Source organism: Hemitrygon akajei, chromosome 7 (assembly GCF_048418815.1).
Source record: "Hemitrygon akajei chromosome 7, sHemAka1.3, whole genome shotgun sequence".
NCBI classification, from domain to species: domain Eukaryota; kingdom Metazoa; phylum Chordata; class Chondrichthyes; order Myliobatiformes; family Dasyatidae; genus Hemitrygon; species Hemitrygon akajei.
In genome coordinates this window covers 157,664,151-157,678,576 of record NC_133130.1, presented here as the reverse complement: position 1 = coordinate 157,678,576, position 14,426 = coordinate 157,664,151, and the positions used below count along the sequence as shown (strand labels likewise).

General features: G+C 41.5%; 1 protein-coding gene across 8 annotated transcripts in view; it reads right to left on the bottom strand.

Annotated features, from left to right (window-relative positions):
• Positions 1-204: 204 nt before the first annotated feature.
• Positions 205-14,426, bottom strand: part of LOC140731053 (retinoic acid receptor RXR-alpha-A) — a 121,882-nt gene continuing 107,660 nt past the window's right edge. For all 8 annotated transcript variants that reach the window (XM_073052276.1, XM_073052269.1, XM_073052273.1 and 5 more), the window contains 5 exons: positions 13,786-13,915; positions 5,814-5,946; positions 5,491-5,582; positions 4,062-4,167; positions 205-3,012 (listed from right to left, as the gene is read on the bottom strand). In XM_073052276.1, coding sequence (XP_072908377.1) covers positions 2,865-3,012; positions 4,062-4,167; positions 5,491-5,582; positions 5,814-5,946; positions 13,786-13,915 — 609 coding nt within the window. In that variant the 3' untranslated portion in view covers positions 205-2,864. The remainder of the gene's footprint in view (positions 3,013-4,061; positions 4,168-5,490; positions 5,583-5,813; positions 5,947-13,785; positions 13,916-14,426) is intronic.

Here is a 14,426-nt window from a genome sequence, read left to right as displayed (position 1 = left end):
CCCCAAATGATCAAACCTTCACTCGGAGATGAACCCCTCATTCCTGACCCTACTGCTGAAGGGGACAGACTCTTAGTATCTATCCTGTCACTTTCTCCCAGAATCTTGTATCTGTAAGCAGAGTATCTCTCGCCCTTCAGAACACCAGTTTATTCAGCCAGACACAAACCAATGGCTAAAAACATAACAAGAGCTGACACAAGGTAGGGTACAGGGAACAGTTTATTACATTTAACACAGAAACAAATTTAAATTGAAATGGTTGCAATCACAGGGCGCCCTGATCTGTGTGAGGGCCTGAGAGACCCTGCCCCATAAACTGCTGTCTCTCTGGATCAGAGCAGGATACCACCTGCACTGTTTACACTGACACCTCCAGGGACCAATCTGAAAAATCGCCAGGGTTTCTCCTCTCAGCAACAAAAGCCCAGCAGCTCAAAGCAGAAACTTCTGGGAAATCAGACAGTCAGTAACCAGAGTGAATTAGATTGTGTTAGAATGCTCAGAGTGGCATTCACTCAATACTGGAACACAATGAATATTCGGATGCCACTAATTGGAAATTTAAAGCAAATCTGTCAAATTAAACAGGGAACAATTCAGCTTAAAGTCCCGAATGGTCCCAGGAACACTTGCTTTCACCCTGCAGACTATTAAAGTATTAACATTTACAATAATTCAGTGAAATTCAATCTAACAAAAGGGATAAAGTTTCATTTATACAAAAATAGATTTCTGTAGACATTTTTCTTCTCTTTTTTTTTGTTTTTCAGCAAGTGTTCGTAGTGTCAACACAGACTGATCACCATCACATCTCAAAATTGACCGACCACAAGAATGGGCACACCCATCAGTACAGCTCTGATCATCAGGGAGGGGAGAGGGCCGAGAGGATAAGTGAAACAGGTTCATATTGTGGAGGGTGAAGAGAGATGAACGCACATGCACATGGATAGAGACGGAGAAGTGAAAAAGAGAGACCGACAGTGAACAACACACATACATACAAGGACTGAAAGACAAAAGAGGAAAGACAGATTAAGGAAGACAATGGGAAACGGGGAGAACTGTAATAGATTTTGATATGATTGACAAAGAGATTAAACAAAGTGATACACAGCAAACATAATTAAACATGGAAAAGAAGGAGATGGGCTGAGGAGGACATTGCATCTTGAGTAAATTCTGCAGGACAGAGATTCCTGGCGAGCTCCCCTTCCACTGTGCTCCTGCCCAGTGGCTGTTTCGAGAGTGATCTGGTGTGAGCGCCTCCATTTATTACATAACTTTCTGTGCTTGCAACAGTTTAAAATGCAATTTTTAACTTTTTTTTACAAAATTGCTGTACTTAAAATATTTATATTTCAGGTTAAAATTCAGATTTGAAGTAAAATAAAGAAAATAAAGATCAAATCGGGAGAGCATTGGAGAGAATCCGCGTACAAGAATGAATACCACAACCCACGAGGAACGTGGACAGAACTGAGGAGAATAAGGAGCTGAAGACAGTGACACGGTTAAATGAGGTTTAAACTCCAGTTATCCTTGTTTAGGAAAAATAAACAGGAGCTGATCAAGGTCAATCTGTGTGAATCTCTGATGGGTAAAACTCTTCTCTGACCCCCTAGACTCCAAGGAGCAAGGAAGGGGAGGGCTGGAGAGTGCAGAGCAGGGAGAGGGAGATGAAAGGGGTCAGAGGGTGGGTGGAAGTGGAGCAGAGGGAGGGTTAGTACTAGTGTAGAGGACAAGAAGAATTGCACTGATCAGCTTAAGTGCAGATTGAACACTTGAGCTCCTTAATTTTTAAAACCAAACTCCTTTTACCCGGTCACTCTGTACTTAGGGCTTGATCTTTACTCATTATTTGAATGTTTTCCTTAGCAGCAAAGAATCTTCAGGATGCAGGCCCCAAACCCACCCAATATTCACAGACAGAACTGGGTAGGAGGAGTCAACAAGACATCCCAAATGCACCAAACCATTCTTGGCAGCTGAGGAGGAGGATACTGATGAGGCCGTGTAACTCAATCATGCACCCAGGCAACTATTTCACTGATGTTACAACTGGCTCAAAGCATGGTATTTTGTGCTGAACATCAGCCTGCCACACAGCCAAGTTCGCAATGGAGCAAGGTTGTTTTGTTCCAATTAATCCAAAAGACTATAAGGTAGTCCATGAAACATTCAGTCAGCAGACCAATTGCGTAAATGAGAACTGCTCTGGGTTCTGCATGGGTTTGGAACGTGTAAACATACTCTGTTCATTAGCCACATCTCTCCAGCCAGCTCAGTGAGAAAGCAGAGAACAGGGAAACAATCAGTGTGCAGCTTGCGAGAGCCCAGATGGGAGAACTTGCAACTAAACTAATGAGGGGGCAGGTTCAGAGGGAGGCCAGTTCCATCTTGCTTCACATCTCCACCAGAGGACTTCATGCTGGGAATGGAGGCCACCCAGGGTTCCTTGAAGTCCAACTTCCAGTGTTGTCAAATCTCTGCAGAGGTCAACAAGACCAATCCCTTGAGGCTGCCCCACATGTCGATGCAAACCAGGAACAAGTTAAATGAAGCCTCTGCTGCACTCCGGGAAGAGTCAGGGTGTGTGCGGACACATGCACACGCAGATACCATAGATCATCTCGATAAGCAACTTGTCACAGACCCAGAAATCGATGCAGAGTGCATATAAAATGAAAATTATTCCTTTGTCATCTCATTAATGAGGAATTACAGTTGAGGGTGGGATGCAGGGAGCGGGAGTAGGATCTGTAAATGCAGAGGGGAGGCCAAGGATTTTTGCACTGAGCCTGTACAAAGAATGGCAAATCTGCTTCCGGGCTGCAGTTTTCTCTTTACCCGCAGCCTGCTTAGGTCATCTGATGAGGAGCTTCCAGCATCTCCATGAGAAAAGTGTCAATGGGTGTGTCGCCAATCAGCTTGAAGAAGAAAAGGTGCTCCAGGCATTTCAGTCCAATAGAACGCAGAGCTGGTAACCGCAGCAGGAGCTTGGCAAACCTGTCCGGCAACAAAGAATAGTTTAAGAGTTGTTGCAAAGGCGTGGCAAGCACTAGCACACAAATCCCAGTACAGAGCTGCTGGCGTTCCTTAGCTCCACAGCACTGAAACACCAGGGCAACAGAACTGCATAGTGGCCTGCCTCAGTTCCAGCTCCTGTTTAAGAGCTTGTAGTCTCACCTACAGCACCACCACATCAACCCCAACACCCCAGAATGGCAAAGAGTGGTTTATGTCAGTGTCAGTATCAGTGGGCAGGGTTTGGGATAGGGATCGTGGGGATACAATTGTAGCCATGATCCCAGTTGTCAATCGGAAGCCACTAAATCAAATTAGGATGACCAATGATTAGCCACAGTGGTACTTCCCTTCATTAACAGTAGTAGGGCAACAGAGTCTAGCAATGGACAGAGAAGTCCATACACCAGGGAAACTGAGCAGGGTGTGTGGGACCCATTCCCCAGTGAGGGTCAGTGTGTGTGGGACCCGTCCCCAGTGAGGGTCAGTGTGTGTGTGGGACCCATCCCCAGTGAGGGTCAGTGTGTGTGGGACCCGTCCCCCAGTGAGGGTCAGTGTGTGTGGGACCCATCCCCAGTGAGGGTCAGTGTGTGTGGGACCTGTCCCCCAGTGAGGGTCAGTGTGTGTGGGACTCGTCCCCCAGTGAAGGTCAGTCTGTGTGGGACCCCATCCCCCAGAGGGTCGGCGTGTGCGGGACCCATCCCCAGTGAGGGTCAGTGTGTGTGGGACCCATCCCCAGTGAAGGTCAGTGTGTGTGGGACCCATCCCCCAGTGAAGGTCAGTCTGTGTGGGACCTCATCCCCCAGAGGGTCGGCGTGTGCGGGACCCATTCCCTAGTGAGGGTCAGTGTGTGTGGGACCCGTCCCATCCCCCCGGTGAGGGCCAGTGTATGGGAAATCCATTCCCAAGTAAGGAAATGAATTTTCAATAAATGCTGTAATACATTCAGAGCCAATGGATTTTTAAAAAGTAAGATAGCATGTAATATTAGGATTTGACAGAAAGCATTTTAGCAGCACTCTGAAGATTACCTGCCAGGCTGCTCTGGGTATTTCTGTTTGCAGTATCCTTCCAGGGATGCATACACCTTCTCACGGAGGGCCTCCACCTCCCCAGGATTGGACAGGCCTTTGGCATCTGTAAGAAACAAAAAAAGGAGACCATCTGGCCTGTTGAGCCTGCGCTACCATTCAATAAAATCATGGTTGATCTGGCCTAGCTTTATCTCCATATACCTGCCTTTTCCCAAGAACTCTTTATTCCCTTACTATTCAAAAATCTATCCAACCTCGTCTTAAATATATTTACTGAGGGAGTCTCCACTGCTTCATTGGGCAGAAATAAAACTAGAGGAAAAGAATTTTAACAAAGTCGAAGGTCTTACTCTAAGTAAAAACTGGAATTCAACTGTAAACAAGGTGGGAGAGCTGAAACCTGATTGGCTGAGGACTAACCAATCAGGAGGGATGGACCTCGGGGGTATAAATCCTATGGGATCGACATACCCTGGCATCATCCCTGAAGAAGATAGCAGAGTTTGTCACTGGAATGTCGGTTATAATTGTTACTTATACCCGGCTGAAAGCCTGAGAAGAATTTATTCCTCATTTCTGGTTTTGTTTTCTCTCACTCTATTTACATCTCCACCAGCACACTTTCACTAATTTTTACCACCCGCCTTCAATGTATCATTCAATATTGGTTTCCACTCTGAGACAGAGTTGTCAATGTGTTCTCTCCACCATCCTTCCCTTTGTCTACTCCTTAAAACATTTACTTTTAAACTTCCCTTGTCTTAATGTAAGGTCAATGAAATGTTTATTCCATTCCTTTTTATATAGATGCTGCAACACATGCTACCTCAACCCATCTCATCCATCAGTCCATTTGTGTTCCTGTTCCTGCTATAGCCCTGCAACAATTTCTCCCTCAATGTTCATTAAACAGCCCTCTTTAGTTCTTTTGCCACTTAGCTATACCAAGGGATAATTTACAATGGCAAAACCTACCACATCACCTCTGAGAAGGAAGAAATACATAAATCAATAGAATCGGAACTAGCAGAAGAAACTCACACAGGCAAAGGGAGAATGCAGCATGTGTACATAGTCAGCTTGCATAATTCCAGCAAATCTATTTTTATTTCAATGTTCTTTCAGTATTTCACTGAAGAATTTCAATGTGGATTAGGTTCACCCTGAAGTTAGGCTTAAATCTGCAGCCTTTAGAGGCATGACTGAGCATTAATGGAAAGATATAGCGCAGTTAACATAGGGAAAGGGGGTTCAACGTCCCATTTCTCTTCAAGTATCTGAAAGCTTTTTTTTTGAATATTGTGAAGTGGTAATACATCAACAAAATAATGACTAGGCTACAATTCAAGGTTGTTGGGCAGCTCCTTATGGAACTGAGATGAAGGCTACACAGATACGTCAGGAGATGTATACTGTTAACCCTTACCTGGATTGAAGAGCACGATAGCTCGCAGACAGCCCAGCTCTGTCTTGTCCATTTGCATATCACGCATTTTAGAGACGAGCTCTGTTAGAACTCTGCAAGGTATTAAAGATTGGTTATAAAATACAGCTCGTCCCATCTAGAGGCATTTCAAAAGAAGCCAACAAATCCAATTCATTTTAAACTCTCCAAAACAGAATGGATGGCTTTCAAATAGCACATCTCAGTATTACAGAAACACTCTGCTATTTCACCTCCCAGATCTCTTCTCAAATCCGTCCTGCTGTCCAGCTGCCACTCTCAAGTATCCTGCCCTGGTCACTCACCTGTCAAAGATGGCTCCCACTCCTGCACTGTGTGCACTATTCCGATGAACGTGCAGGCCAGTCGCCAGCAGGATCCCATCTTTCACAGCTATGGAACGATGCGAGAATGAAGCGATGAGCAACTCATTCCAGCCTGTGGACATAAAAGCAGTACTCCATTAAATTGAAAACAGAATGCAGGATCTCACTGCAAGAGCTTTTACACAAATCCAACTGAAGCTAGAGGTTGGGTATCCTGAAGTGATTCCCAAAGCTTTCCCGTCATTTCCAAAGCGCAAATCAAGAACACAAAGTCACCATCTTTCTGGATGATTGTTGATCCAACAACAAGTCTGGGCTTTCAACACTATTTAGAACAAAGCTGGCTACTTGACACCCCATCCAGCATCCTCCACCACCATTATTACGGCTGTGTTGCATACTGACATTACATGCATAGCCCACTTCAACTGCACTACTTAAAGTTGCACTCTCTATCAGTATAAAGGCCAAGGCAGCAGGCACACAGGAACAACACTGCCTGCAGATTCTCCTCTGAGTCACGCACCATTCTGAGTTTGATATACATCACTGCTTCTTTACTATCACTTAACCTATATCCCAGAACTCCCTACCTAACAGCATCTTGGAGTACCTTCCCCAGAAGCTCTGCGCAGTTCAAGATTTAAATTCACTATCTCCCTTTACAGGAGAGTTAATGACAGAGAAATACAGAAAGGCATTAAGAGGCACCCATATCCTGAAAACCAATAAATAATAAAAATGATCCAACCTGTTACCCTTCTTGGCTTTTCTGCACAATGCAAAGCCCCAGTGCCTTACACATTATCATTAGTATTCTAGGTATTTAACTACTCAGCACTATGGGTCAGATTGCAGCAATCTCTGATGCTGCCCCACTTCAGGCTTAAATCTCTTCCCTCAACAAGCAGCATAGAATTTAGGGTTACTGGTAAGTTAAACAGAGTCACAATTTACTGATCTTGGGTTGCTGCACTGTGAATGAGCAAACGGAGGGAAATTTTGGTCTTTGAACATTTTCTGTGGGCAGGATTTTTATGAGGAAAGGATGGATAAACCTGGGTTGTAACTGTTAGAGATCAGAAATCTGAGAGGGACTTGACTGAGGCCCTTGGCAAGGTGGGCAGGAATACATTGCCTTATAGAAACATAGAAAACCTACAGCACAATACAGGTCCTTTGGCCCACAAAGTTGAGCCGAACATGTCCCTACCTTAGAAATTACTAAGCTTACCGACAGCCCTCTATTTTTCTAAGCTCCATATACCTATCCAAAAGTCTCTTAAAAAACCCTATCATATCCGTCTCCACCACCTTTGCCGGCAGCCCATTCCACGCACTCAACACTCTCTGAGTAAAAAACTTACCCCTGTCATCTCCTCTGTACCTACTCCCCAGCACCTTAAACCTGTGTCTTTTTGTGGCAACCATTTCAGCCCTGGGAAAAAGCCTCTGATTTTCCACACGATCAATGCCTCTCATCATCTTATACACCTCTATCAGGTCACCTCTCATCCTTCGTCGCTCCAAGGAGAAAAGGCCAAGTTCACTCAACTTGTTTTCACAAGGCATGCTCCCCAATCCAAGCAACATCCTTGTAAATTTCCTCTGCACCCTTTCTATGGCTTCCACATCCTTCCTGTAGTGAGGTAACCAGAACTGAGCACAGTACTCCAAGTGGGGTCTGACCAGGGTCCTATATAGCTGCAACATTATCTCTCAGCTCCTAAATTCAATTCCATGATTAATGAAGGCCAATACACAGTACACCTTCTTAACCACAGAGTCAGCCTGCGCAGCTGCTTTGAGCGTCCCAGGGACTTGGACCCCAAGATCCCTCTGATCCTCCACACTGCCAAGAGTTTTACCATTAATACTATATTCTGCCATCATATTTGACCTACCAAAATGAACCACTTCACACATATCTGGGTTGAACTCCATTTGCCACTTCTCAGCCCAGTTTTGCATCCTATCGATGTCCCGCTGTAATCTCTGACAGCCCTCCAAAAGTCCGCACAGCATCGTGAGCCAAAGGACCCTTCAGCAGGACTGGAGAAAAAAGGACTGCCAAAGGATGCTGGCCTGAAACAGCCACTGTACTCTTTTCCATAGATGCTGCTAGCCTGCTGAGTTCCTCCAGCATTTTGTGTGTGTTGCTTGGGTTTCCAGCATCTGAGATTTTCTCTTGTTTGTGATTTCATAACCCTGTTTTTCTTTCATCCATGTGCCTATCTAAGAGTCACTTAGGGTCCTGAATGTATCTGCCACTACCACCAGCCCCAGCAGTGCATTCCAGAAACTGTAAGAAACCTGCCTCCAACTTCTCCCTTAAACTTTCCTCAACTCACCTTGAAAGGATATCTTCTGGATTTAGCCACTGTGAAAAAGGCGCTGGCTGTCCATTCTATCTATCCTTATGCACCATTATCAAGTCACCTCTCATACCCCCTCGCTCCAGAGGAAAAGTTCTAATGCACTCTTCCTTTCCCTCAAGTGCTATAATTCAGGCAGCATCGTAGTAAATCTCCTAATGTTTTCACCTCTTTCCTGTAATAAGGTGACGAAAAGTGAGCGCACTACTCCAAGTGTGGTCTAACCAGAGTTTTATAGGGCTGAAAACTGAAAATTGATAAATCTACTGGATATCTGTCTTAATATTTCCTAATGCCACTCAATATCAAATGTTACCTGTTACTTATATAGCATTCTGTGGTAACATAGTTCAGGACAATTTACAGAAGAATTAACAAACAGCAAGAGAGATTTGGAGGCAAGGACGAGAACTATAAAATTTAGAGATTGCTGGCAGGGAACCAATTTGTTGGCACAAGGCTGACTTGAGCTACTGGTGAAGGATGGGATAAAGCAACAGAATTCTGGACAAGCTCCAGTTTATGCAGGGTGTTGGCTGGGAAGCCAGATAACACTTCTGAAAAGTGGTCCAAGGATGTTTTAATTACTTTCATACAGGATGCTACACTAACACAAGTTGATATCTTATATTTGCATAAATCAATTCAAACTTTAATATTCATTTAGCGATATGGATGTGGAAACTTAAGTTACTAAACATGAAGAGGAATTGAAGTTAACTAAGCAAAAACTGTCTGAAACTACAACCCGTTTGGAAAGATATCATAATAAGATTATAGACCTGGAAACTAGGTCTCGCCGAAACAATATATGAATCGTTGGATTGCAAGAAGGAGCTGAAAATGGAACTTAACGGTTTACTTTGGTAAGCTCTTTCATACTCTACTTCCGACTATTGTATCACAGCTGCCTGCTATTGAAAGAGCACATAGAGCGTCTACTTTGAAATTTAAAGATTCAAGCAGACCAATATTTATTTTGGTTTGTTTTCATCACTTTAAAATTAAAGATCAAATAATGCGACAAGCAAGAAAAACAGAGAGTTTTCAGTTTCAACGAGTCTGAGCTCCGTTTTTATGAAGATTATCCGAAAGAAGTAATGGAACAAAGATGAAGATTTGCTTTGGTAATGAAACAAGCATGTGATAATAAACTATTTCCCTCTTTGAGTTACCCGACAAGAATGAAAGCTTTTCCTCCTAATTCTTCTCCACACATTTTCTTTGACCCAAAAGCCGTGCTGGATTTTGTTCAGGCTATACCTGTCACCGTCACTGACATTACTACCGAAAAAACTATCTGAAAAGCAGTTCGATTATCTGTATATTATTCACATTTCAAAAAGAAGATATATGAAGGCTATTTGGATATTTCATTGAGAGATTAATAAAAGAAGATAAGAAAACCTGCTCATCATTTCATCCTATTGGATTTTTTTTTGGAAAGAAGATTTACGGTTCAAGTCTGACTGTTTAAATGGCTAATTAGATATTTGACTGAGGAAAGAGGATTTGTTCCTTTTATCTAATATTTGGTTTGATGTTTCTTTTTGTTGTTTCTTAATTTACTAATTGGTAGCTTTTTTCCTACTTAAGTTATTTAACTTAATATTAGAACCCCTTGCTATTGCTCTTCATGAAGCCAAAAATATTCATGGGATTTTTGTGAATGAGACCATGCACAAGATCTCTCTTTACTCTGATGTACACTGGTGTGTATATATATATATCTCTCTAAGCCTGAAGAATCTATTCCTGCTTTGCTAAAATTATTTGACAAATTTGGTGATTTTTCAGGATATAAAATAAATTTTAGTACAAGTGAATTACTTCCTTTAAATGAATCTGTCTCTATATATGATAATATTCCTTTTAAAGTTACGGATTCTTTTAGATATTTAGGTGTCGTAATTACTAAAAAAAAGGATCTTTATAAAGCCAATTTTCCTCCTTTAGTGGACTCTATGAAGTACTCATTTAGTAGATGGAGCTCACTTACATTTTCACTCGTTGGTCGTATTCATATAGTTAAAATAATGATTTTACCAAAATTTTTATATTCATTTCAGAATATTCCTGTTTTTTTGACTAAGAAGTTTTTTGATTGGATTGATTCTATTATTGTATCTTTTATTTGGGATAATAAAAAACCAAGAATTAGTAACTGTCATTTACAAAAGTCGAAAAAGGATGGAGGTCTCGCTTTGCCTAATCTAAGAATGTATTATTGGGCTGTTAATTTGCTGTATATGTCCTTTTGGTTATATTGGAGTGATAGGAATGATCAACCGATTTGGGTAGAACTGGAACTGACAGCGGTGAAACAGTTTTAGTTAACTTCGTTATTAGGAGTTGCTCTACCTATACAATTAGCTAAAGTTGCTAATTTAGACCCATATCCTGTGGTTAAGCACTCTTTACAAATTTGGCTCCAGTTCCGCAATTTTTTTAATCTTAAAAAATTTAAAATTTGTAGTATAATTTATCATAATTACTTTTTTAAACCTTCCTGGAATGATCCAATTTTTTTACTTTGGAAAAATAAAGGTATTAATTATATTTTGGATTTATTTAAAGAAGGCAGATTGATGTCTTTTGAACAATTAGTCGATAAATATTCTCTCTCATATTCACACTTTTTACAATATCTTCAAGTTAGACATTTTTTACAAAACTATTTAAGTAATTTTCCTTACATATTGGAGGCTGACTTGTTAGATAGATACTATTATGAATATGAACCCCTTGATGAAAGGTTCTATTGGAAGAATTTATAATTTATTATTACAATGGGATAAGCGTCCTTTATTTAAGATTAAACAGGATTGGGAGAAGGAACTCAATTTGACTTTTATATGGGAGGATTGGACACGGATTCTGAAGCGGTTTAACTCTTCCTCGATCTGTGCTAGTCATTCACTGATTCAATTTAAAATTGTACATTATTACCATTTGACGAAAGAGAGACTTTCTAAAATATTTCCCAATGTTGACAAGTATTCTGATAGATGTAAAACTGAGATAGCTACACTGACACATATGTTCTGGTCATGTTCTATATTAAAACAATTTTGGAAGTCAGTCTTTTTGACAATTTCTAAAGCACTCAGAATCAACTTACAACCTAATAAATTGACTGTGCTTTTTGGAATAAGTCCTCAAAATATCCATGGTATTTCTGTGTCTGACCAACATGTTATTGCGTTTGTTACATTGATAGCTAGGAGGGCCATCTTGTTGAAATGGAAGGATATATCAGTTCCTACTTTGTCACAATGGTTCCCTAAAGTGATGCTGTGTCTTAGCTTGGAGAAAATTAGAAGTCGAACCTTTGAACCTTTATTTGATTTTGAGAAGAGATGGGGCTCACTTGCTCATTATTATCATTTCAGTTAACTGATAGATTTCCTCCACGATGTAAGTGTAATTTTTTTTTGATATATCTTTCTTTCTTGTTGGCAGTTTGATGTTTATTTTTAGAAGCTTTCTGTATGACGCATGGCTCCGGGGTTGTACCCCCAATGGTGTATTTTTTTCCTTCTTCTCACTTTCCTTGCTTAGTAAGGTTTTTTTTTTAATTCACAAAAATTTTCAATCTTTAAGATAATTTCTCTTTTTTTTGAGGCATTGTAAGTGTTGTTACTTCGATGTACCCGTGTTATTTTCGAATAATAATAAAAAGATTTGAAAATAAATCAATATGGATTGATCTCTAGTAATCAACACAAGCTCTGGGGAAGATTATCTGAATTCAACAAGGATCACTCCAGCTTTCCACTCTAGTTTATTGATCAAGATCCATGCTGAGAACAAAGGCCAAACATCTTGCCAACTTGCACCCTGAGCTCATCCAAAACTCTGGTGTTTGCGTTCTATCCTTAAGAAATGTTCTAAAACTATAAAGGGTTACTACAATGAGGCTGTAGAGAAAATGCTTCAACTTGTTGACAACAGCCTAACTAGAGGTCACTATAATAAGAAATCCAATAGGGAATTCAGATAAAGCATCTTTATCCCAAGACTGCAATTCACTAACAGTTTAATTTCTTCTTTTTAATGTCTTTTCTTTCCTTTTCAAGGTGGCTAGGATCCAGTCGGAGTCAGTGATCTACATCTCACTGCCTTCACAGCAGTGGGTACCCACTCTCAGACCTCACCAAGTGTCCTAGCATTTTCGATATCTCCAGGAGCAACCTGAAAGATCTGCACCTTCGAGTTGCAGCCCAGAGGCCCTGTGGATGATCCGATTCCTTACTGGTGTCAGGAGATTGAAACGTCGAGACAACAGTGCAGGCTGCTGTCAAAATGCATGACACTGCAGATTCTAACACTGAAACAGCGAGTTGTTGACCTCCCCTCTCACTGTGGCAGGAACGATACCTCTCTCCCCCTTGTTAGTGAGAGAGAGAGCGAGAGAGAGAGAGAGAGAGCCTGTGGGACGTCAAAGTGTTGGGATAGACAGTAGTTTTTTTGATGGACCCAGATCAGGGTCTTGTTGGGGGCTTTGCTATTGCTTGCATGGTGGGTGGTGGGGGCGCTGATGCTTTTGCTGAGCAGGTAGGGGAGAGGGACGGGGGAGGGCTGATGCTTGTTGCTGCTTGTGCATAAGAGGTGGGGCTCTGGGGTTCCGATAGTTTGGAATTTTTCTTTTGTTTCGGGGATGTCTGTGAGAATTAAGAATTTCAGGTTGTATACTGTATACACTGATATAAATTGAACCACTATTTGATGGAGTAATTGAGGTGGAAACTATAGATGAATTTAAAGGAATAGACAAACACATAAGGGAGATAAAACCAAGAGTTAGAATAGGAAATCTGGGAGGGGGCTCATGTAGAGCATGGACTGGTTGGAGTGAAAGTGTATATGGTACAGAAATAGCTCAGTGTAAACACTGGAAAAGGAGAGGAGTTGCTCAGCACAATACATGGGAATTAGAGTTGCAAATCTAATAAATAAACAAAAGGTAACGGTTAGGGATCTTCAGAATGCCTTTCTTAGGGATTGGATTCTACGACTGTGGAACAAATTATCCCCCAGCAGTATTCTCTGATCACAGGCACTATTCTATGACCTTCCCATGGAAGTGGCACAGTGAAATAAATGCCATTTAATTAGCCAACAACCTCCAAAAGACCATTCTACTCGTCATTGCAGAACAATATAAGTTCAGCTTGGTCTTAATATAAGTTCAGCTTGGACCCCGAAAATGATACTGATTGTCCAGGCGTGAAAAACAAACCAGGAGAGACACTTGGCCTTTTACTGAGAGGCACAGCACAATGATACTGAACAGCACAACATGCCCTGGTAAACTCAATAGTACAAAATAGATTTAAATCTGTACAACAATAATACATTGTGTATGTGTGTGAGTGCGAGAGCATGTGAGTGTGTGACACTTGAAGGGATAATATGGTGGAGATGTGACTTGGGGTCATATGCTCAGGGTAAAAGATTCCAGACAATGGGGAAGGTGGTCAGCATGCTTATTGGGTTACAGAATTGATGAGTTAGGGTAGATCGGTACAATTAATTGGATAACAGCATTGGTTAAAAAAAGAAATGCTGATTACCTGCCCTCAGAAGAATAACCTGGTCGTCCAATGGGAGCTCTGAGAAGTGTGGAATCCGCTTGGCCCACTCGACCAGCGTGAAGAGCTGCTTGTCTGCTGCTTGACAGATGTTGGTAACTGGGTCATTTGGCTGGCCAAGAAACAGAAGACTATGTTAACACACAAGCTTTGATTGCAATGCCTGAAAGTACAGGAGCACAAGCATTCAAAACTAAAGTCCAAGATAAAAGATTTATTTTTGTAGCTGCATTATGAATGAGAAGGTCTAGAAGGTTACACTAAGATTTAGATGAGGAAAGCCAATGAGAGTCTGGAATGCAACATGAACACCACCATGGTTGGATTGGGCATAATAACCAATTTTTGAGACATATACCTAATGCAATTGAAATTATTAACTATGGCTGAAGAACTAAGCTTGGCTCAATGGTATAGCGTCCACTTCCTGGAATAAGTGCAGTCCAGGGCAATAAAAACAGAACTTACTGGAAACAGTAAATCAAGCAATCTCAGTGGAAAGAGAAACAGGTTAATCTTCAGGCCAAGGACCCTTCATATTGATCAAATTGCATGCAGAATAGAGCACATAAACTGGTCCACGTCAGCATTCATGCAGCACTCAATGAAGCATATTTTCATTA